Genomic DNA, 23,062 nt, shown 5'->3' on the forward strand with positions numbered 1-23,062 from the left:
CTGGTACCCCCTGATAACACGTCCGAAGTGTGTGAGATGAAATCTCGTCATCCTCGCTTCTAATGAGCATGCTGACTGTGCTTCTTTAAGACAGATTTGTTTGTTCTTCTGGCAGCCCGTGGCATACTCAGTGTTCTTCGCCAACATCATAATTCACAGGCACCAATTCTTCGGTCTTCCTTATTCATTGTCCACCTTTCACATGCATATGAGGTCATTGAAAATACCATGGCTTGGGTCAGGCGTACCTTAGTCCTCAGAGAGACAGCTTTGCTTTTTAACACTTTAAAGAGGTCTTTTGCAGCAGAATTTGCCCAGTGCAATGTGTTGTTTGATTTCTTGACTGCTGCTTCCATGGATGTCGATTGTGGGTCCAAGTAAAATGAAATCCTTGACAACTTCAGTCTTTTCTCTGTTTGTCCTGATGTTGCTTATGGTCCAGTTGTGAGGATATTGGGCGTAGTATTGGGTCGAGTGAGGTTACAATGAGACCACATTTTACTCCCCTTTAAGTACCCCTGCTGCTTAGAATAGGGTCTGACTAAATGCATAGTCCAAACCAAACCCATTGCCATGGAGTTGATTCTGATTCACAGCGTAGGACAGAGCAGAGCGGCCCCATAGGGTTTCCAAGGCCGTAACCTTTACTGGAGCAGAATGCCACATCTTTCTCAAGTGGAGCGTCTGATGGGTTCAAACCGATGAACTTTTGCTTAGCGGCCGAGTGCATAACCACTGCACCGCCAGGGCTCCTCTAATGTGGTAGATACTTATGTTTGTTTTATGACCAGCAATTAATAGTACAAAGTGCTTCCACGTACATGATCTTAAAACAAACCTGTGGGGTCCCTAATAATCACCCGGGTTACTGATAACTAACCGAGGGTTATAGACGGTAAGTGATTTGCCCGAGGCCCCCTGCTGGTAAAGGAGGTATCTGGCACTTAGACCAGGTCTATTGTCAGCTGCCGTAGAGTCTGCCCCCACCCCCTGCTCATGACGACCCGTGAACAACAGAGTGAAAGGTCCTGCACCATCCCCACGATAGGCTGTGGATCTGATCATTGTGACCCACAGGGCTTTTCATTGGCTGATTTTCTGAAGTAGATTGTCAGGCCTTTCTTCCTAGTCTCTCTTCGTCTAGACACTCTGCTGAACCTGCTCAACAACATACACACACCCCCACTGGTAGATGAGTAGAGCCAGCATGTGAGGTGAATTGGCCAGGAATTGAACTCTGGTCTCCTGCATGGAAGGTGAGAATCCTGCCACTGAGCTACCAACCCAGTCCTCTCTTCCTCCCAGAGTCTCCCTCAGGAGTCCATGGTTTATTTTCACTGAACAAGGAGTCCCTGCACACGCAGGAGCCGACGGCCCAACATGAGGAGCAGCCGGGGAGCCTGTCTTCCCAGGCCCTGCTCTGTCCTTGGCGCCGGCTCTCATTCCACTCTCCTTTTTGTATTTTGCAGCAGGTGAGGGCAGGAGAGGAAGGCACACATGTAAACCATATAGGCAGCTAGTGGCAGTTGACCTGGGACCCTTTCACCTTGGCCAAGGCCAGGGCAAGTCTAGGTCACGACCTGTTTGAAAACACCCTGTGTGGGAAAAACACCTCTCAAAGCCAGAGAGACTGCTTCGGGCTCGCAGTGAGGAAGTTCTGCAAAGATGATCCGCCCTTCAGATGCGGGGCCAGCCAGTGAGCTTTATCACTTACCAGCAACACAAGCCAGATAAACGGCTCCTTCTTGGTCTCCTGCCAGTTATTGCTAGTGCTGCCAGAAAGTCTTAATCACACCGTTGAAAGGGACTGAGGCCCCCTCCCTCCTGTAGCTGCCAGCTGGCCGCCGCGGGCCTCAGCTGGGCCATAGCTTCCTGCACCCTCTCAGCAAAGATCCCCTGTCTGGGCCTGGTCCAGAAGATGTGGACTTACTACTCACTTTCCAGCCTCATGTATATTTATAAGTCTCTTTCCTGACTCTGAAGCCCTGGTAGCACACTGATTAAGAGCTATGGCTGATAACCAAAAGGTCGGCAGTTTGAATCCACCAGCTGCGCCTTGGAAGCCTTATGGGGAAGGTCTGCTCTGTCCTATTGGATCACTAGGAGTTGGAATTGACTTGATGGCAATGGGTTTGGTTTTTTTGATTCTCTAACTCTGACGCCCCCAGGGTGTCGCTGAAGCTGAAGCAGAGCAAAGGTCTCCGTGCTATGTTCACAGGCTCCCTAGCGCCTAGCCCAGGACCTAGACAGACAGAGAACAGCCTGCTGGATGGATGCTGAAGGGACGTGGTGGAGGCCTAGCAAAAGCCTGGCTCAGAGCTGGTGTGGCTGAATCTGTGAGAGACACAGACCAGGCACCAGGCCCCTCCCTTCTGCAGGTGGCTTTGGTTTGCTCCGGGTATGATAGGTGGAATCCCACCCTCTCTTCGCGAGCCTTTGCTTCCAGCTCTTGGAGCTTTGACATCAGCCATGTGGAAAAGCCATGCTGACCCTTCATCCCCATGGAGGGGAGTGCCTCTGGGTGGCGTGAACAAGAATACACAAAGAGTGCCTAACAGTGGAATAATTCCCAGATCCACGTCACAGGCAGGAGGGAGGCTTATCATGATTTCTCAGAAGTTGTTTTCACGCTATCACCCAGCCACAGAGAAGCCATGGAGGGGCCACCTCAGTCTGTGAAAACAACCCTGAACCTAGAGGACTTTTGGGTGAAGAAAAAAGTTTTGGCCCCTCCAAAACACCTGTGATTGTCGGACGATCAGCCTAGAATTTCCAGGATTGGCCTCCCATATCTGCTCTTTTCTTCGGGCTGCCTGGCTTTGCACTCACACCTGTGTTTTGGGGTTTGACTTCGGGGATCCAGGGGCTGTGATGAACACGGAGCAACAGGGAGACCAGGACTTTGTCCAGGAATGGGTTTCCTCTTGGGCCACTGAAACTGCTCCCAATCAGTCATTCATAGTTGTGTGAGGTACATGCAAATTCTGGTTAGAAGTGACCAGGCCCTGAGAGGCTCAGATGTGTATGTCCCAGACTCCCTTGGCACAAGTGGGTGAACTCTGAAGGCCAAGGTCCCTTGTGGTTTCTGAGAGGGACACCAGCATCCCTGGAAACAAGCGATGTGAATCATAGGGACCTTTGCTGGCTGTCCTCCTGCTCTTCACCCCAGGCAAGCTCACATTTAAGCCAAAGCAGAGAGCCCATTTTTCTGTCTTGTTTGAGAGCTACAAGCTTGAAGTGAGACAGACCCTGGTACAAATCTTGCCTTGGCCACACACTAGCTGAGTGGTTTAGGGCAAGTTATTTCATCTCTCTGAGCCACAATTTCCCCATCTGTAAAATGGGGATAATGATGCCTATCCTAAAGGGTTGTTGTATGGTCTAAATGGAATACATAGGCAAAGCACTGGGCACATTAAGAAGTTCTTAAAAATAATAGCTATTATTATTTCATATGTCTTGGTTCTTCTCAATTAAAGTAATGTAAGGGTTTCCTTCAAAAAGCATCAAATATATTTTTCCAGTTATTACATAATCGGAAAGTGATATGTGTTTGGGTCTGTATGAAACAGTGTTGTGAGAGAAGTGGCAAATGGTCATTTACTGCTTAGGTAGTTCTTACAGAGCCCAGCTTTTGCCTTCCTGGTGTTCGGGAATCTTTGAATTCAATCTCTCAAGGCAATTAAGAGTCAATTGAAAGTTTGCTGGTTCAAAAGCACCCAGAGGCACCTTGGAAGAAAGGCCTGGCTATCTGTTTCTGAAAAATCAGCCACTGAAATCCCTGTGGAGGGCAGTTCTACTCTGCACACATGGGGTCACTATGATTTTGACTCAACTTGATGGCAACTAACAACAATAACAAAAGGGTTAAGTTAGGATGTTGTTGCTTCTGTGTGTCCTCGATTCCAACTTATAGTGACCCTGTAGGACAGAGAAGAACTGTCCCATAGGATCTCCTAGGCCATAAACTTTATGGGAGCCAACCACCACATCTTTCTCCTGTGGAGCGGTTGGTGGGTTTGAACTGATGACTTTCTCTAAGCAGCAGAGCGCTTAACCACCGTGCCACCAGGTCTCCTTCAAGTTAGGATACAATGTTTCACATTTAAAATGGACAGAACTTTGGTTTCCTATATCGCTCTCCGGGTAATATCTAAGTGGCTGATACAATGAGGCAGCTGGTAGAGGTCTTGGGCCCAGGATTTTAGTGCTAGGGAGACCCTGCGTATTACTCGTGAGAAATCAGAGGTGCGGCAGGTGAAGGGAGTCACCCAGGCTGTACAGTGCGTGGGTACTAAGAGACCTCAAAGACGTTACTTGAGTTTCTTTGAATGTAAGAAAATGAAAACAAGACACGACAACAAGAACCAGTCCTGCTGGCAGCCAGACCACGGTGTTCCCAACTGAACATAAGCAACGTCCACAGAATAGAAAAGCCTAAGACAAGGACACTCCTTATCTGTGTTTGCCACAAGACAGGAGGTCTCTGAAACCATAGCCGCGAGAGCACATTCCCTCTCCCGACTGACGTGAGTGACTGCGGCTCCTGCCAGCGCCAGCTCTAGGCCTGCCTCAATCTCCCTTCACTGTCAGTAACCTAATTAATGATTAACTAATACTGATTAGTTAGTTACCAGTTAATTAGCAAACTATTAAGATACACAATCATCGAATTAACTCTCCCTTTTGGAGGAACCTGATTTAGGATTTCCCGCGCCACCCCACCTCTTTCTCAGACTCATCCAGGGCAAACCCAAATCTTCTAAGAAGCCCTTCTCAATTCTCCCTTACAGGGATGGCCCAGGGTTTCCCGAGAGTGACGTCTCCATTGCTGCAGTAAACTAAGTAAACCTAACTTTCATCTGACGGCCAGTGTGTTCATGCTTGTCTTTGGTGATGGGCATTTACCAGACTTACGATTCCAACTCATAGAGACCCTGTGCACAACAGAAGGAAACGCTGCCCGCTCCTGCCCATCCTCACAATAGTTGTTATGTTTGAGCCCATTGTCGCAGCCACTGTTTCAGTCCATCTCCCTAACGCTCTTCTTTTTGGCTGACCTTCTACTTTACCAAGCATGATGTCCTTCTCCAGGGACTGCTCCCTTCTGAAACCAAACTAAACTAGTTGCTGTCCACTTGATTCTCCCTCATCATGACCCCATGTGTGTCAGAGTAGAACTGTGCTCTGTAGCGTTTTTGATGATGATTTTTTCTTAAGTAAATTGCCAGGCCTTTCTTCAGAGGCACCTCTGGGTGGACTCAAACCTCCAGCCTTTCAGCCAGCAGCCAAGTGTGTTAGACGTTTGTACCACCCGAGACTGGGGATGGTAATACCCATCCAATATTCTTGACAGGGATATTGCAAGAATCAAGTGATATAATTTCGGTGGAAATGAGTTTTCAAAGTGTGAAATTGCTATAGCTCCAGAAAGATGTGGAATTTACAAATGTTTCTCTTCTCATACTTAGATTAAGATATTTTAAAATGGAAGATTCCAATTCAAGATTCGGTTGTGTGTTCCTGTTTGAGTTTCATGGGTGTAAGTCCTTCCTGTGGGGGAAGTGTGTGGATTTAGTGTATTACAGAAAAGCACCACACAAGGAAATGGCAAAGAGACTTGCCCAGTTCTGGGGCCTGCCTTGGAGCAACAGCTGAGTTTTGGTAGGTGAGGAGCCAAGTGAGGCTGTGAAGGTTGTGAGTCCTGCTCCACGTCTGCCTTTTCCTGTGGTAACACCACTCTCCATCGGAAGTGGCTGGGGTGTTCAGCCAGGCTGGGAGATAGGGCCATCCACCCAGCATAAGGCAGCCCAGCTGAGTTTCCTCCTCTTTCAAACACCAACCTCAATGGTGGCCCCAGTGACTCCAGGGCCAAACTCCTCAAGGTCCTCACCTCTCGCCCTAACCTGCCTTGCTGGCCTCAATTCTGGTCTCAGGTTTTTATGTGCCCCAGAAACCCTGGTGGCATAGTGGTTAAGAGCTATAGCTGCTAACCAAAATGTCAGCAGCTGGAATGCACCAGGCACTCCTCGGACGGAAACTCTATGGGGTGGTTCTACTCCATCCTATTGGGTGGCTATTTGTGACTCGATGGCAACAGGTTTGGGTTTTTTCTTGCTTATCCTGGGCCACACCAACTGTAACATAGGTTGCCAATTTCATTGCTCTTTTTCAAGCCTCCAAGTCTGGTTCATGCTCTTCCTTCTGCTTGCAACATCCTCGCAATTCTTTTCCTTCAAGACTCAACTCAAATCTCACCTTCTCTGTGGAGGCTTCTCAGATGACCTCTCCGCTCCGGGGCTCTTGTCATGTTTCGGGCATAATGTTATCTGAGCACTTATCATGTTGAAATAAAGTTTCTCTCTATAGAGAGCACCCCTCTCTCCTCACCCCTTCCCCAAATAGACACACACACACGCTCTTGGTTAGGAAGAACAGGAGAACTTATCAGAAGGTAGAGCCTTGGTGGATGGAAAGCTGTTTTATCATTTTTGTATCCTCAGGGATACATTTTCATTCTGATCATGGGGCCTGGTACACACACACACAAAACCAAAAACCAAACCCATTCCCACGGAGTCGATTCCAACTCATGGCAACCGCATGTGTTACAGAGTAGAACTGAGTATGGTTTTCATGGCTGTAATCTTTATGGAAGCAGATTGCCAGGCCTTTTTTCCACAGCTCTGATGGTGGGTTCAAAATGCCAGCCCTAAGGTTAGTGGGTTGTTTGTGCCACAAACGGCCGGATACACAGTAGGTGGTTAATACATGCTGCACTGTATTTTTGTATTTTTACACAAATAACGAGAGCCTTCTATGTTTATTTGCCAACTGTGCCCTCCCTCCATGAGGTATTTTCATCAGTGCCGCTATGCCAAAGTTTTTTTACATGTTGCTGTAAAAAAAAAAATTAACATAGTGCGCTTATGAAAATTCCTCTCAGGGGAAGGTGCGGAATGGCAAACAAACGTAGGAAAAAAAAAGGCACGCCTTATTTGTGTAAAACCACAGTAATTTGCTGCTGTTGACTTATCATAATGTTTCAGTATAAAACAGTATGTTGTTTTCACTATTTTGGTTTCTTTTGGGATAGAAAGCTGGAAAGTTTGTCACTGGAAAGTAAGAGCAGTCATGGAAAGGCCAATCAAGTGAGAACCCATAATCTGCCCAGTGGCTTGTGTGAAAAGAATTTTCTTCTTCATATTTTCGAGCCTGCTAATGAGTGGCTCAGCGGGTAGGGTTAATTAGCTACTGCAACTAGTTTTTTCCACCAGTGACAAGTAAGTCTCAGCCTGTGAATTTGTCTTCAAGAACTGATCTCTTTTTTGGCATGCTGATAATTTTATTTCGGGGGAATAAATGTTGACAAATATCTTAGGATTTTTATATTATTTGGGGTGTAGCTACACCTGGGGAGGTCAATATCCAGGATGATGCTGTGATCAGTAGATCAATAGATGTTGACTCACCCCCGACCCCAGAGAGTTAGAAATGAAGCCAGGTTTGCCCGGCCTGAAAGTCAGGAGACCTGGGTTCAAGTCTTGATTCTGCAATTAACTAGCTATTTTTGTTTTTCTAGTGGTTCTCACATGAGCCCTGGTGGCTCAACAGTTAAGGGCCAATTGAAAGGTTGGCAGTTTGAACCCATACAGTGGTTCTGTGGGAGAAAAGACCTGGCGATCTGCTCCTGTAAAGATTACAGCCTAGGAAACACTATGGGGCAGCTCCACCCTGTCCTATAGGGTCACTCCGAGTCGGAATCACTCCGACAGCCCCTAATAACACAAGAACAACAGGGGTTTTTATCACCATCCGTCTGCCGGTTTGACTTACTATGGTGGCTTCCATGTTGCTATGATGCTGAAAGCTATGCCGCCAGCATTTCAGGTACCAGCAGGGTCACCCATGGTGGATGGGTTTCAGTGGAGCTTCCAGACTAAGACAGACTAGGAAGAAAGGCCTGGTTATGTACTTTTGAAAATTTGCCAGTGAAAACCTTATGGATCACAAGAAGGATATCATGTCCGGTAAAGTAGAGGGCCGATGAGGGTGTGGGAGACCCCAGGTGAGATGGTCTGGCACAGCAGCTGCAGTGATAGCCAACATGCTGGCAATCGTGATGATGACACAGCACCACGCAGTGTTTTCTTCTGTTGTATGTAAGGTCGCCGTGAGACAGAGTCAACTCGGGGCAGCTACCAACAACCACAGTTGTCCTCAAGACGTGTCCCCAGATGCAGCATGTGGAAACTTGTCAGAAATGCGAATTCCTGGGCCTACTGCAGACCCACGGAATTAGACTCTGGGGTTGGGACCCAGAAACCTCATTTAAACAAGTCTTTCAGGTGACTCTGAGACTCACTGAAGTTAGAGAACCACTTGAGTGATCTATTCAAACCCCTTCCTTTTTTCATTTTGAAGTAAATTAAAAAAAATTTTTTTTCAAATCATTGAAGTAAATATACTGTATACATAATGTAACATTCCGTAAAGCTTGGAAGAGACAAAAATTTAGACCTAAGCTCCACTGAAGTATAAAAACTTTTGTATTATTTCTCACACACGTATTTTCACACAGCTGTAATCACAAGGCACACACAACTTGGTGTTGGTTTTTTCCTACTTCACACTGGAAATTAAGTCCTCTTCAGCGTTCTCGCCTAGCTATCTCTACAGAGCTGTTCTCATGGCTGCACAACGCCCCACTGAATAGCTGTGGCACAGTTTACTTCGTCGGGCTCCTAAATGTGGAGGAGAAAATGCTGTGGACAATCAAGGAGGCCTCCACCCCCCACAACCTTCACTGTGGAAAAACAGAAACTAGGGGTGTTTCTGGAGGTAGAGTCATAAGCAGAGAGGAAACGGAGACTGCCCCGAGTTTTCCAGAATCATCCAGAAACTGGCTTCTTCCAAGCCTGAAACTCTGAGGCATCTGGGAAGCCACAGTGCTAGTTTGTGTCCATGTGGGAGAACTGCACCTTCTCCTGGAGCAAGACTGGCCCTCTCAGGAGCCCTGAGTCCACCAGCGCGAGAAGAACTGGAGTCTCGTTGCCCTAAGCTGAGTGCCTGGACCTGCCGCCCACTGTGCCTCAGTTTCCCCACCCTGCTGGGTGGTCCTCCCCACAGGACTGACTGGGCTCTGCCCTATGGCCTGCTTTTCACTTTGGGCTGAATTCCAGCCATGACACCCAGCCTGCTTGGCAGAGGGCCAAACGTCCTGCCTGCCCCTGGCCAGTCCCTTTCCCTGGTGGCTGGACCCTCACGCCCAGCTGTGAAGGGCCTCACTCCAGAATGGATACCCTCCTTGGAACTGGCATGCAGCCACCTTCCTGGCTATGAGAGTCTCTGTGAGCTCCTGCCCTGGGAGGACCCCGTGAAGTCAGGAAAGCCCAGGCTGAGGTCAGGGAGGTCACATCCCTTGGAGACTGTCTTGTGGGCCAGGCCAAAACCAGACAAGCCTCTGGCCCAGCCTGTCCTTCCCTCTCCCTTCGTCATGCCTGTGATGGCCCTGCATACCTCACAGCATTATGGCAGCCAGAGGAGAAAAAGGCAGAGAAGAGGAATCTTGCTACCGGCCGGTGGCTTTTGGCTGGGTCACTCACTTGGTGAGTCACTTTTTCAGATTAGTTTCAGGCCCTATTCTGCCAGCCAACCTGCTCTTCGGTTTGTAAAATGGACTCTCCAGCTGGCCAAGAACAAAAGGATATGAGTTCAAGTCCTGGGTCCTTTATAAAAGGCAAGTAGGGTGGAAGGCAGGCTGCTGTCCTTTCACCTCCAGCTTGTCCTGTCTGGGCACGATACTCTCAGAAAGGGCTCCAGACCCTCAGTTGTAGAGCAGGAAGCTGTAGGGCAGGAAGGCTGGCCGTGCAAGGAATGACCTGTAGTAGAGGGAAGATAGGATTTCACGAGAAGGGCAGGCCCTCGACTGACTCCCATTCTGTGTATACTCCTGGATGAGCGAGCTCCACCCTGGGTGCTGCCTCAAATATTAGTCACGAATGATTGCTCTGCAATCATGGCGGCCTGCCAGGAATTTGCAGGCCCCACAGGGAGTGATTCTGGGCCTGGCTGAGCCCATGACGACTGGTGGAGGAAGAGAGTCTGAAGGCACAGTGCAAGGTCTCTTTTCTCAGTGGTCTCCTGGGAAAGAGAAATCCAGAACCAATCTGATTGCAGTTAATCGGGGTCTTTTTTTTTTTATCATTTAAAAATTTTTTTCTGCTACGTTTAAATACCTTTAGTGAAACTCCAAGACCTGGAAACTTTATATACACTTCAAATCTAATATACATGTGTGTTAGTTTTCTGTTGCTGCTATAACAAGTACCACAAGTGTAGTAGCTTGAAGACTACACACATTTATTATCTTAGATTTCTGGAGATCAGAAGTCTGACATGGGTCTTGCTGAACATTTTAAAATCGAGGTGTTGGCAGGGCTGCATTCCTTTCTGGAGGTTCTGGGGGAGAACCTGGTTCCTTGTCTTTCCTAGCTTCTAGAGGTCGCCTGGATTTCTTGGCTTGTGGCTCCCGTTCCCCACCCACAGGGACCAACTGATTCCTTCACACGTTGTGTCTTTGGACCTTTCCGTCTGCCTTCCCCCTCCACATTTAAGGATCCTTGTGATTACACTGGGTCCACATGGATAACCCAGGATATTCGCCCCATCTCAAGGCCAGCTCATTACCAACTTTAATTCTGTCTGCAAGTTAATTTCCCTTTGCCACGTAACTTCACATATTCACAGGTTCTGGGGATTAGGACATGGGCACCTTTGGAGGGCTATTTTTCTGCCTACCACAACGTGCATACAATTTTTCATAGTTGTGATTCAACATGTACATTATTTGGTCCTGTCTTTTCCCCACCTTATTTCATATAAATTTCCTTATATTTATTTTTAAAAGCTACAAGACCAGTGTTTTTTGTTGGTCTATTTTTTTTTTTTTAAACTTTTTTGGTGGTCATGGGGCCCTTTGATAATTTGCCAAAAGTTGTGACCTCTCTCCCTCACTCAAAATGTACACACGCACAGCTTTGTGGGTCAGTGGTAGAATTCTCATCTTCCATGCAGGAGACCTGGGTTCAATTCCTGGATGATGCACCTCCTATGTGGCTACCACCCATCTGTCAATGGAGGCTTGCATGGTTCTATGATGCTGAACAGGTTTCAGTGGAGAGTCTAGATTAAGATGGGCTAGGAAGAAAGGCCTGGAGATCTACTTCCAAAATTCAGCCAATGAAAACCCTATGAATCTCAACAGCCAGATTCACAACTAATGCTAGGGATGACGCAGGGCCATGTAGCACTTCACTCTGTTGTGCATGGGGTCATCATAAGTCTAGAGCAGCAGCTAACACCAACAAAAACTGTCTGAAACCCATCCCTGGCGCTAGGTTAAGATTTTGGGTGTTAAACTATGAGTGCTTAAGGCTGAGCAACAAGGCTTTTATTTCTGAATCCCATCACTAGCAAACCTAAAAGTTCCTAGAATGTAGCAGGTATTCAGAACAATATTTGTTTAAAGACTGAGTTGGTGAAAGTGGACTCTTTATTCTTGATAGCTTGTTGTTTTGGGACATTTGAGTTGTTTACAGTTTGTTGCAGTTGTGACTGTTGTTGCTATCAACAGTGTCCTATGACTTTTTTTTTTCTTCCCCAAAGTCCTATTTTGGGAATTGTTAGGCTTGTACCTTTGTGTATGCTCTTCTCACCGCAAGGGAGGCCTCATGTCCCTTTGTTCAAATGTTATCCTTCAAGACCTTGCTCAAATGCAGCCTCCTCCCAGAAGCCTTCTTTGTTCCCCACACTTGGAAAGCAAACTCGGGTGCCCCTCTGCTTCCGTTGCCCAAAGTCAGCTCCTCTCCAATGTACTCATCACATTTCACCTTCTATTTGAAAGAAATTTGTAGACTTGCCATATCTCCTTTATTAGACTCAATGGTACTTGCTCTTTGATGCTGTGCATGTGAATTTTAGAATCTGAGGTGCTGGCATTTCTGAATTAGGTGACTACAGACCTAAATTAAAAGAAACTCCATTCTGAATTAAACTAAGATTTTCATTTCTGCTCTTCTAAAGAAACCATTCAGGCTTTTGTCAAAGTTTTATTGCTTGAAAAACTTTGAAGACAGGAGCTGGAATTTCTAACCTAACTGAAGAATTGCCTGGTGTCTGTTAAGAATGCTTATGCAGCTGGCCCCAGAGAAGACCCCTTGATCAACAGGAATTTAGAGAATCGAGGTGAGAAACTTAAATTAAGTTGGAACATATAAATAACTTTACAGCCAAGATAAGTATATATCAAGCTTTAGGTCCACTCTGGACTCCCAAATTAATTTTTACTCACTGGGGTTTTTACACTATACTATTTCTGCTAGCTCTTTGTAAATTTGAAACTAGATAGATGCTAGGTTTGTTAAAAGAAGAAGGCAGATCAAAGCTGTAAAAGTCTTGACAGTCTGCAACACAAAGAATGCAGAGATTCAAGCTTTAACTTACGTAAACAAACTTCTATCTTAACTGTGTTTAACTTATGTAAATAAACTTCTATCTTAACTGGCCCTAACTCACTCCTCCTTAGCTGGATGGGTGATGTTTACATTTCACAGGACTTTAAATTTAGAGCTGATTTAATCTTTACTCTTCCCTAACTAGTAGTAGATTTTACATTTCAAGGACTCCAATTAAGGACTCAGCCTGCAATCCATCACCAAACCTCTGCATCGGAAATGTTTATACGTCTCACTTTAGAAGTAATGCCTTAGTCAAACAGTATCAGGAATAAGAGATTCATGTGAGGTTAGAAATTGATGTTAAGAAAGTTTGTAGCTTAACCACCCCTTGTAAATTTCCCTTCCTTCCCCTGCATTTGCTTTGATGTGAAACCTTTTGCCCGTGTTTACTCTACCTGCTAAATATCCCTCTGTTCTGCCTGCAAAGCAGAACACGTGCAGCAGTCTGTTTGGATGCCACGTGTTTTCTCCATTTCCTGGGATGAAATTATTCCTTCAATAAAATTTTTGTTTTAATATCTATCAGAGCATCAGTCCAGTCCTTCCACTAGGTCAATACCCAGAGTGGGTCATTCTAATACCCCTCTACTCTATTAGACAAAATTATTCTCATGGAAAAATCAGTAATAATCACTATTTTCTTAATTTGTTCTTTAGTTTTGAGCAGTAAGCAATGAAGAATAAATTTTAACTTTAAAGAGATTTTAAATCAGTAAAACTATTTTATAAATGAATCAAAATCTTTATTTTCCAAACAAAACATTACACCTCACAATTCAACATCTGTTTTACTGTTTCAGTTTCTAAACACAAATAAAAACTCCAAGTGACCTCAAAGAATGACAGAATTAAAGTACTTCAAGTTATGTTTCTTTGTCTTTACAATCGCAATGCTATCCATGTTTACTTCGAATCTCTGTTTAAATGCAGGGACAGATAGTATGTACCAGAGCAAGCACTAATGGTTCTGAAACATGACAAACTTACTCCAACAATAAACACACATCGCCTAGTCAGTGAGTTTTGGGGGGCCCACTGTATAGCAGTGAGTTCTCTACATTACTGTTAATGTAAAAAACAATATTTATATTAAAGGATATGTTTTAAAAAATGTGCTAGTTTAAAGTTTACGTATGTCTCAATAAAACTCAATAGCAACTACAGCAGTTGTTTATAACTTAAATCAACTAACTACTTTTGAAGTAGAGAAAATACGTTTTCTGTAGTGTTTTAGTATTAAAATAAGAGAGAATATATTTTCTAGTTTAGCTGTATAAGCTGTGATTTAATCTTTAGTCTTTGAAAACTGTTGATTACTTGCTCTAGGATCTGTCTCACGATTGTTCCTTTGTAGAAAAACAAGGTAGTCAAGATTTTTTTTGTTGTTGATTAAACCATGTTTCTCTCCCAGGGGACAAAAACAATGAGTGATATACTATCAGGCCCCTCTTGACAATTGAGCAAAACCCAAATTGGTCTTGTGACCGAAACTAGGAAGGCGTAAACAGGCCTGCAGGACATCAACAATAGGCCGCTTTGTCATTATGTCCACCTCAAAGAAGAATCAACATTCCTGGAAATCTCTAAACGCTGACCCTCTCCCTATAAAACCCTCCAGGTAGCCCTTTTGGGGCAGACAGAATCTGGGGGAAATTTAGCCCCCTCTGCCTCTTGAACACGGTATTCAATAAAGCGCTCTTGCTGCTTACCTCCTCCTGTCTCAGTATTGGTTTTGTGGCAGGCGGCTCGAATCCGTGATTTGCGGTAACACTTTTTAGGGAAGGAGCTTTATTTTTATCACTGACATTATTTAGAATTGTGGTCAAGCAATGCACACCAACTTCTAGTCAGTTCTATGGGCACAGTTCTACTCTGTCCTCAGAAGATCACTACCAGTCAGAATTGACTCCACGGCAACGGTTTCTTTCTTTTTTTTTTTTTAATTGTATTTAAATTCTCTACAGAAGCCAGTAGCCACCATCACTCCCTCTTGTGACAACCCAAAATGTCTCCAGACATAGCCAAACGCCCCCTGGTTGAGAGCATTCATTTGACAGGGGCCCACTGTGGGATGCCTCCTTCTTTGCAGTTACCTCAGGAAGGCACCTGCTGGCCACATGCACATAGGCTCACTCCTTCAGAAAGAGTTCTGACAAGAGAGTCTACTTTCAAGAGAACAAGAGATCTGCTGACTCTGAACACTAATTGGGGCCACTTCCCTCATCTTTTGGACAAACCAGGACCTGGGAAAGCAGCAAGCCGCTAAGCACAATGAGATTCGTTGAAGAAAATATGGACAATGTCCAGCAGCCTAGGGAAGGGGTCCCGCTCTTCAACCCTTACATCAGCACTGATGACTTCCAACCCCAAAGTCTTGGTTGCAAAAACAGTCCCAGCCAATCAAGAGTAGAACAGATAAACTCACACAACGAATGCTACAGTGATGAGACTGAATGAGCGGCACTGACACCAGCTACGCGGATGACTCTTACAAAGTGAAAAAAGCCAGATGCAAAAGAGCCCAGAGTATACTTCCATTAATGACAAGTTCTAAACAAGGCAAAATCAGTTCTGGGTAAGACTTGAGGGACACATGGAGGGAACTTCTGGGATGCTGGTCTAGTTCATGAAAACTCATTAAGCCTGTATGAGATAAGCATTTTTCTGTATATATATATGTTACACTTTGATAAAAAGTAAACAAGCAAATGAACAAAATAAAACAACATTTTGAGCCAAACGAAAGGACAGGCCATTCGTCAAAATCACTGTGAACCCAAGGAATAAAATGATCAGCAATGTTTCCTGTGTAGCTCTAAAGTATTATGAGAGGTTCATTGTTGGCAATGACTTTGTGAGATGATCCGTGCAAAATAATTAGCGTGGTGCTCAACACATAAAATGCCCAGTTAATGACAATGATTAATACTACTAAAAAGTTATTAACTCACCTAGGATACAAAATAATGATCAAATACAAAGGAACAACCTTTTTTTCTTAGAGGGGGGAAAAAAATTTCTGGGATTTTCAGGTATACCCTTTGTGAGTAAATTCATGAACCTCAAAGTTTTGGAGCTCCCTTCAACGACAGTCTTTGAGGAAAGAAAAATCTAAATCTCCACCTTGGCGTTATTATCTCCTGACCAGAAACCAAACAGAAAACAAAGTCCCAAACACCTGCCTAATTTGGCTGAACTGTTCATTTGACTTCATATTAGTCATTTTTTGGTCCTAGCACTGTTGGGCTACGAACCTGAAGTCCACCTATCTGACCAAGCATGTGGATGTGTGTTTGGCTATCAATCTAGCATAGGAATTTACTGACAAAACAGGGGTGAGTGCTGTTGGATTCCTCAATCTCAGAGCGAAACTTTGGCAGAAAAATGAAGCCTAGAAAACGCGCGGTGATATCTCTACTCCAGACCCGACTGGGAAGAGGACTCTCAGAAATTCCTCTTTTCTGAGAGAGCCAGGCAGTTAGACAACCTCAACAAGACAGAGCATTGGACTGCAAGCTGTGTTCCCCAACTGAAATCAAATGCCAAATTAACTCTGAGGAAGATCTGAAACGCTTTCAGATTATTCTCGTCTGAAGGAGTCTTAGCAGGACTGTTTCCAGCAACTTCGAGGCTGGCTGCAGGCCCTGTTAGAAGGCTGTTACTTCCAGAGTGGGTTTCTAAAAGTTCAGACTGCTACGTGTCCCTGTGAACATGTGATGCACTCAAACAGCCACCCAGTCTGCTCTGAAGCAAACTCTGTCCCACATGGCCAAGGACACGTGGATTCACTGTGACACACATCTAAAAACAAAATCCATGCTCATCTTTAGAGAAAAGGCAAGCTCTTACCTGGTCCCAGGCTTTGTCCAAGGGCACTTGATTGGATCCAGACGCACAAAATGAAGAAAACAGAGACACACATGGGACTGTCCATTTCTCCTGCCTCACCTAGGTCCGAGGTCTTCTTGTTAATTTCTGAAGCTGAAGAGACCAGATTGCCTATCGATACTTTGTTAGGGAAGGCTGCCCATTAATAATTAACCTTTGAACGTGCTATCCAGGGTCCAGACATTTTCCTTGCTGCCCCCAACCCCAAATCTAACTCTATCAAAAAAAAAAAAAGATTCATTAAAGTGTTTCTATCCTGGTACATTCTGAAACTAAGCACGTGGCTGGTCACTCTTACCTTTTGGACCAAGGTCACAGTTCCAAGTTAATCACTTTAAAGTTCTGTGTCTGGAAAGCTTGTCAAAGGTCAGGGGTAGTGGCCCCACATGTTGCCTAAGCCTCCCTCTGAGAGAGCTCGGAAAGGGATGCAGGCTGTGGAGGTGGCGTTCCAAATGCCAGGCTAACCCCCAGGAGAGAGATGGCTCTGCTGCGCTGAGTGCCAGAAGGCCCATTTCCTCCCAGCTCGCTGAAATCCCTGATGCCTGTGGTCAAAGTGTGGTGAGGCAGCATAGTTTGGCTCCGCAATGAAAGAGGCAGAAAACCTCTAAGCCGGTGTAGGAGGGAGCTGATGGAGAAGCAGAGAGGCAGGACCTGATGCCCTTCCTGTGGGCCCCATTAAACATGGTGCGGAGTAAACATACCTTGTCCTCTTCTGTGTTAATTACCCTCCAGCCGTGTAGAGGACTTTGTGGTCTGAGAAGTAAGGCCACTCAGTGAAGCCACACAGGGGCATATTGGCCCTCGTAACATCCCCCGGGCCTCTAGTTTTATTCAGACTCAACACTTCTTTCTTTTTGCCTGGGTACTATGTGCCAGGCACAGTTCTAGGCCTCAGGAATATACAAGTGAACAAAGCAGACAAAGGTTCCAGTCCTTGTGGAACATAAACATCAGTCAGGGGAGGGGAGGCCAGGTAGTACAGCGTGGTGGTTAAGGACTCGGCTGCTAACCAAAAGGTCAGCAGTTTGAATCCACCAGTCACTCCTTGGAAACCCTGTGGGGCAGTTCTACTCTGACCTCTATGGTCACTATGGGTTGAAATCGATTTGATGGCAATGGGCTTGGGTTTTTTTTTGTTGTTTTTATGATTATAATAAACAAGACATTCATGTAAATTTGTAGACTGCAATGAGGACTATGGAAAAAGGAAAAGTTTTGCAGAGTTTGGAAGTTTGTGGGGGGAGGGTAGGGATTTTAAATAAAGTGGGAGGTTTACATTTGAGCAAAGCTTGAGGGAGACGAGGTTAGTTAGCCCCATGGGTATCTCTCGAAGGAGAGTCTCAGGCAGACAGGACAGCCAGTGCGAAGGTCCTGAGGTAGGAGCCTGCCTGGAGAGTTCTGGAACAGGAAGTAGGTCCATGAACAGAAAGCCAGCAGTGGGAAGTGAGGTCAGAGAGAATGGACGGAGGTCACATACCATTGCATAAAAAAAAAAAAAAAAAAAATTGCATAGGCCAGTGTAAAACCTTAGTTTTCTCGGCTGAGACAACTAAGAGCCATTCTGAATGGAAGAGTGACAGGATTTGAACTAAAGTTTTAAAAGACCACTCTGGTTTGCAAGATTGGGAGCAGATGACAAGGGAGCAAAGGCGGAGGTGGGGAGACCTGTTAGGAGGTTCTCACAGTGATCTGTGGTGGTGATGGTGGCGTGGCCCAACTTGTAATAGGGGACGGGGGGAGGGGAGACGGATGAAGGAGATATTTTGAAGGTAGAGCCGACAGGCTGGATTGTGGGATGTGAGGGGTTGAGGATGACGTCAGGGTTTTGGTTGGGCAGGTGGAGAAATGGCATGGCTGCCAGTGGAGACCAGGAAGGCTGTGGGTGGAGTACCTGCACTGGGTAGATCAGGAATTCAGTTTTCCCGGGTGGAGTTTGAGACGTCCCTTAGACATCCCAGGGGAAATGTTGAGTGGGTGGTTGGATGACTTGGTGATCATTGCCCTTGTGAGTGTGACAGGAAGGACCTTCCCAAGCCACCAGCAGGTTGGACAGACCGGACCCCAGCCCAAAGCCTACATCTGTGCTGTCCTAGGCTGCTCCTCCTTCCAGGGGACTGGGGCTTGGGGCCATCTGGTCAGATGCACCATCTGAGCAGTGGCTTCTGCCCTGACTCCCTGGTGGGCTCCTTCTTACCTGCAGAGGGGAGCGGGACATGAAGGGCAGCTTTACCTCTTTTTCCTCTTGGGTGCACCTGTGTGGACGAACAACAGAGGGCCAGTGCTCACCCCGACCCCATGGCTGGGCTTTGTGTCTGCTCCGGAACTGTGGTATAACTCAGGCACTGGTGTGAATACGTGTGTGTATCTAAGTGAGTGAGTGTGTAGGTGCATGCTTGTGTGTGTGAGTGCGTGCATGTGTGTGTTGTGTGAGCGTGTGCAAGTGTGTGCATGTGTATATCTAAGTGTGCGTGTGTGCCTGTGTATGTGAGTGTGTGGATTGTGTGAGCATGTATGTGTGTGTGCGTGTGAATGTGTGTGGGCATGTGTATCTACGCATGTGAGTGTGTGTGCATGTGTATGTGTGTCTGTATGTTTGTGAGAGTGTGTGTATTGTGCATGAGTGTGTATGTGTGCGTACTGTGTGTGAGTGTATGTGTGCATTGTGTGTGTGAATGTGTATGTGTGTGAACGTGTGTGTCTCTTGTGTGAGTGTGTGAGAATGTGTATTGTGTGAGTGTGTATGTGTGTAAGTGTGAGTGTGCGAATGTGTGGACAGCATGTGTGTGAGAATATGTGAGTGTGTGTGAATGTGTGTGCATGGTGTGTATGTGAGTGTGAGAATGTGTGTATTGTGTGTGTGTATGTTATGTATAAATGTGTGCGCATGTGTGAATGTGTGTATGTGTGTGAGGATGTGTGTATTGTGTGTGTGAGTGTGTGAATGTGTGTGTATGAGTGTGTGTATGTGAGTGCATGAGTGTGTGTGTTGTGTATGAGTGCATGTGAGTGTGTGTGTGTGGAAATCCAGGAAGGCCTGAAAACAACAGTTTGGAGTCAGTAATTCAGATGTACAGAAAAGATACCGGAATTTGTGGACTGAGTGTCACACCTGCAAAGACAGGTGTGTAGAAAGGAGATTTGTATGTGAAGTGCTCAGCCGAGTTCCTGGTTCATCACAGAGGTTCAGTAAATTAGAGAAACTTATTTTGGAGACAATATGCTTTGTGGTCAAGAGTTTGGGCTTTAGAATCAGGCATATCTAGGTTCAAATCCTCGGTCTATCACTGTTAGCTGGGTGACCTTGGGCAAGACATTCACTTTTTGAACTTTAGTTTATCTCATCTGTAAAATAGGGCTAATGATACCTACCTGATGGGGTTAAATGAGACGATGTACATAAAATTCTCCGTAATTCTGGCAAACGGGAAATAGTAAATGGTAGCTGCTATTATTATTTTTACTGGTTTTCAATCACCTAAGTGATCGAGAGGGTGTCCAGGAGGTAGATAATAAATAGCAAGACCATAGTGATTCAATTTTAGTGAAAAATGAGACGGTAGGAAGACAGAAGTCTCTGAGCTAGTGGTTTTAAAATCCAATAGAACATCTGAGTCATCTTGGGGCTCTGAAGAAGGGTAAGATATTGAGCCTATCACCAGGTCAACTAAATCAAAGCTTCTAGGGATGGAGCCTGGGGAAGCTGCATTTTTAATCTGTTTTCCAGGTTATCCTTGGTTCACATGAGGTTTGCGAACCATTGCCTCAGACTGGTGCTTAAGTGATCTACTGGGCTGCAAGAAAAAAACAATAGACCTTTCAGATTTACCTTTGTATCACCTTAGAAAATTTTGTGTTTGTGTATGTATAATGTTTATAATATATGCTGTTGTTAGGTGCGGTGGAGTTAGCTACAACTCATAGCCACCCTATGTAAAACAGATTGAACTGCTGCCCAGTCCTGTGCCATCCACACAGTCGTTATGTCTGAGCCCATTGTTGCAGCCACTGTGTCAATCCATCTTGTTGAGGGTTTTCCTTTTTTCTGCTGACCCTCTACTTTACCAAGCATGATGTCCTTCTCCAGGGACTGGTCTCTCCTGATAACACATTCAAAGTTCGTGAGATGAAGTCTCATTATCCTGGCTTCTAAGAAGCATTCTGTCTGTACTTCTTCCAAGACAGATTTGTTCTATGCCAAGAAATTTGGAAGACAGCTACCTGGCCAGCTGACTGGAAGAGATCCATATTAACGCTCATTCCAAAGAAAGGTGATCCAATGGAATGCAGAAACTATGGAACAATGTCAATAATTTTTTTTTATAAGTAATATTTAACTAAAGAGAATTAAAAAATTATTGCAACAGTACTTCAACAGGAAACTGCCAGAAATTCTAGCCACATTCCGAAGAGGGCATGGAATGAATGATCTCATTGCTGGTGTCTGATTGATCTTGGCTGAAAGCAGAGAATACCAGAAAAATGTTTACCTGTGTTTTATTGACTATGCAAAGGCATTCCACTGTGTGGACCATAACAAATTATGGATAACATTTCGAAGAATGGGAATTCCAGAACACTTAATTGTACTCATGCAGAACCTGTACATAGACCAAGAGGCAGTCGTTCAACCAGAACAAGGGGATACTGCATGGTTTAAAATCAGAAAAAGTGTGCGTCAGGGTTGTATCCTTCCGCCATACTTATTAAATCTGTATGGTGAGCAAATAATCTGAGAAGCTGGATGACAATATATGAGTACTATATAATTTGAGGAGTCCCTGGGTAGTGCACAACTGGACCAATAAGCAATATCATGATAAACAGAGAAAAGATTGAAGTTGTCAAGGATTTCATTTTACTTGGATCCACAATCAATGCCCATGAAAGCAGCAGTCAAGGAATCAAAACATGCATTGCATTGGGCAAATTTCCTGCAAAAACCAAACCCAAAAACCAAAATCAATGCTGTCGAGTCAGTTCTGACTCATAGCTCTTTAAATTGTTAAAAAGCAAAAATGTCACCTTGAAGACTAAGGTGCGACTAACCCAAGCCATGGTGTTTTCAATTGCCTCAAATGCATGTGAAAGTTGGATGATGAATAAGGAAGACCTAAGAAAAATTGATGCCTTTGAATTATGGTGTTGGTGAAGAATACTGAATATGCCATGGATTGACAGAAGAATGAACAAATCTGTTTTGGAAGACGTATAGCCAGAAAGCTCCTTAGAAGTGAGAATGGAGAGACTTTGTCTCATGTACTTTGGACATGTTATCATGAGGGATTTGTCCTTGGAGAAGGACATCATGCTTGGTAAAGTAGACGGTCAGTGAAAAAGAGGAAGACCTCCAATGAGACGGATTGACAAAACGGCTGCAATGATGGGCTTAAACCTAGCAATGATTTATAAGAATGATGCATGACCAGGCAGTGTTTTATTCTGTTGTACATAGGGTTGCTATGTGTTAGAACTGACTCAACAGCGCCTGACAACAACTGGGCGGTGAAAATGGTTAACGTGTTTGGCTGCTAACCAAAAGGCTGGAGGTTTGAGTCCACCCACAGGAGCCTTGGAAGAGAGGCCTAATGATCTACTTCCGAAAAATTAGCCATTGAAAGCTCTACGAAGGACAGCTCTACCCTGATACACATGGGGTCGTCATGAGTCAGAATCGACTTGATGGGAACTGATTTTATATAATTTGATTATGGTACTATAAAATGTATTTTTTTTTTTTTATGTGCCGTCAAATCGATTCCTACTCATAGCAACACTATAGCACAGAGTAGAATAGCCCCATAGGGTTTCCTAGGTTGTAATTTTTACGGAGAATATTCCCAGCTCTTTTCTTCCATGGAGCGGCTGGTGGGTTTGAACTGCTGACCTTTCGGTATCAGAGTGCTTAACCATTGCACCACTGGGGCTCCTTATAAAATATATTAGTGCTATATAGTTTACAAACAAAAACATATCCATATATTGGGAGAAGTGCTGCAAATTTTCTAAACAGATAGATTGACTCCATCAATGCTTCTGAAGAGCCAGGAGGTCCAGTAGAGGCTCTTCTGGCCAGTTCCACGCTGAAGAAAGCCCAGCAGTTTATCCAGGACTTTTCTCTTCCATCAACTCACAAGGGGTGAACCTGAGCCCCCAGACGCTGGAGCTCACAGCAGTTAGCAGCACCTCCATGTCAGCAGAGTCTAGTGCTTTCTTCTTGTACCATTCTATATTTTATTTTTGTTTTTACAATTTTTTTATTGTGTTTTAAGTGAAAATTTACAGTTCAAGTTAGTTTCTCATAAAAAAATTTATACACTTATTGTTACATGACCCTAGTTGCTCTCCCTATAATGTGACAGCACAGTCCTCCTTTCCACCCCAGATTTTCCATGTCCATCTCCAACCAGCTCCTGTCCATTTCTGCCTTTTCATCTCATCTCTGGACAGCAGCTGCTTATTTAGTCTCATGTATCTACTTGAGCCAAGAAGCACACTCCTCACAAGTATCGTTTTATGTCTTACAGTCCAGTCTAATCTTTGGTCTGAAGAGTTACCTTCGGGAATGGTTTCAATTCTGGGCTAACACACGGTGGGGGGGCCATGTCTTCTGGGGTCCCTCCAGTCTCAGTCAGACCACTGAGTCTGGTCTTTTTACT

At 45.0% G+C, this 23,062-nt stretch overlaps 1 protein-coding gene across 1 annotated transcript in view; it reads right to left on the reverse strand.

The window, feature by feature from the left end:
• Nucleotides 1–16,589, reverse strand: part of LIPC (lipase C, hepatic type) — a 175,933-nt gene extending 159,344 nt beyond the window's left edge. The window contains exon 1 of the mRNA XM_064267490.1: nt 16,368–16,589. Coding sequence (XP_064123560.1) covers nt 16,368–16,452 — 85 coding nt within the window. The 5' untranslated portion in view covers nt 16,453–16,589. The remainder of the gene's footprint in view (nt 1–16,367) is intronic.
• Nucleotides 16,590–23,062: the final 6,473 nt, after the last annotated feature.

Source organism: Loxodonta africana, chromosome 13, assembly GCF_030014295.1.
Source record: "Loxodonta africana isolate mLoxAfr1 chromosome 13, mLoxAfr1.hap2, whole genome shotgun sequence".
Taxonomy (NCBI): Eukaryota; Metazoa; Chordata; class Mammalia; order Proboscidea; family Elephantidae; genus Loxodonta; species Loxodonta africana.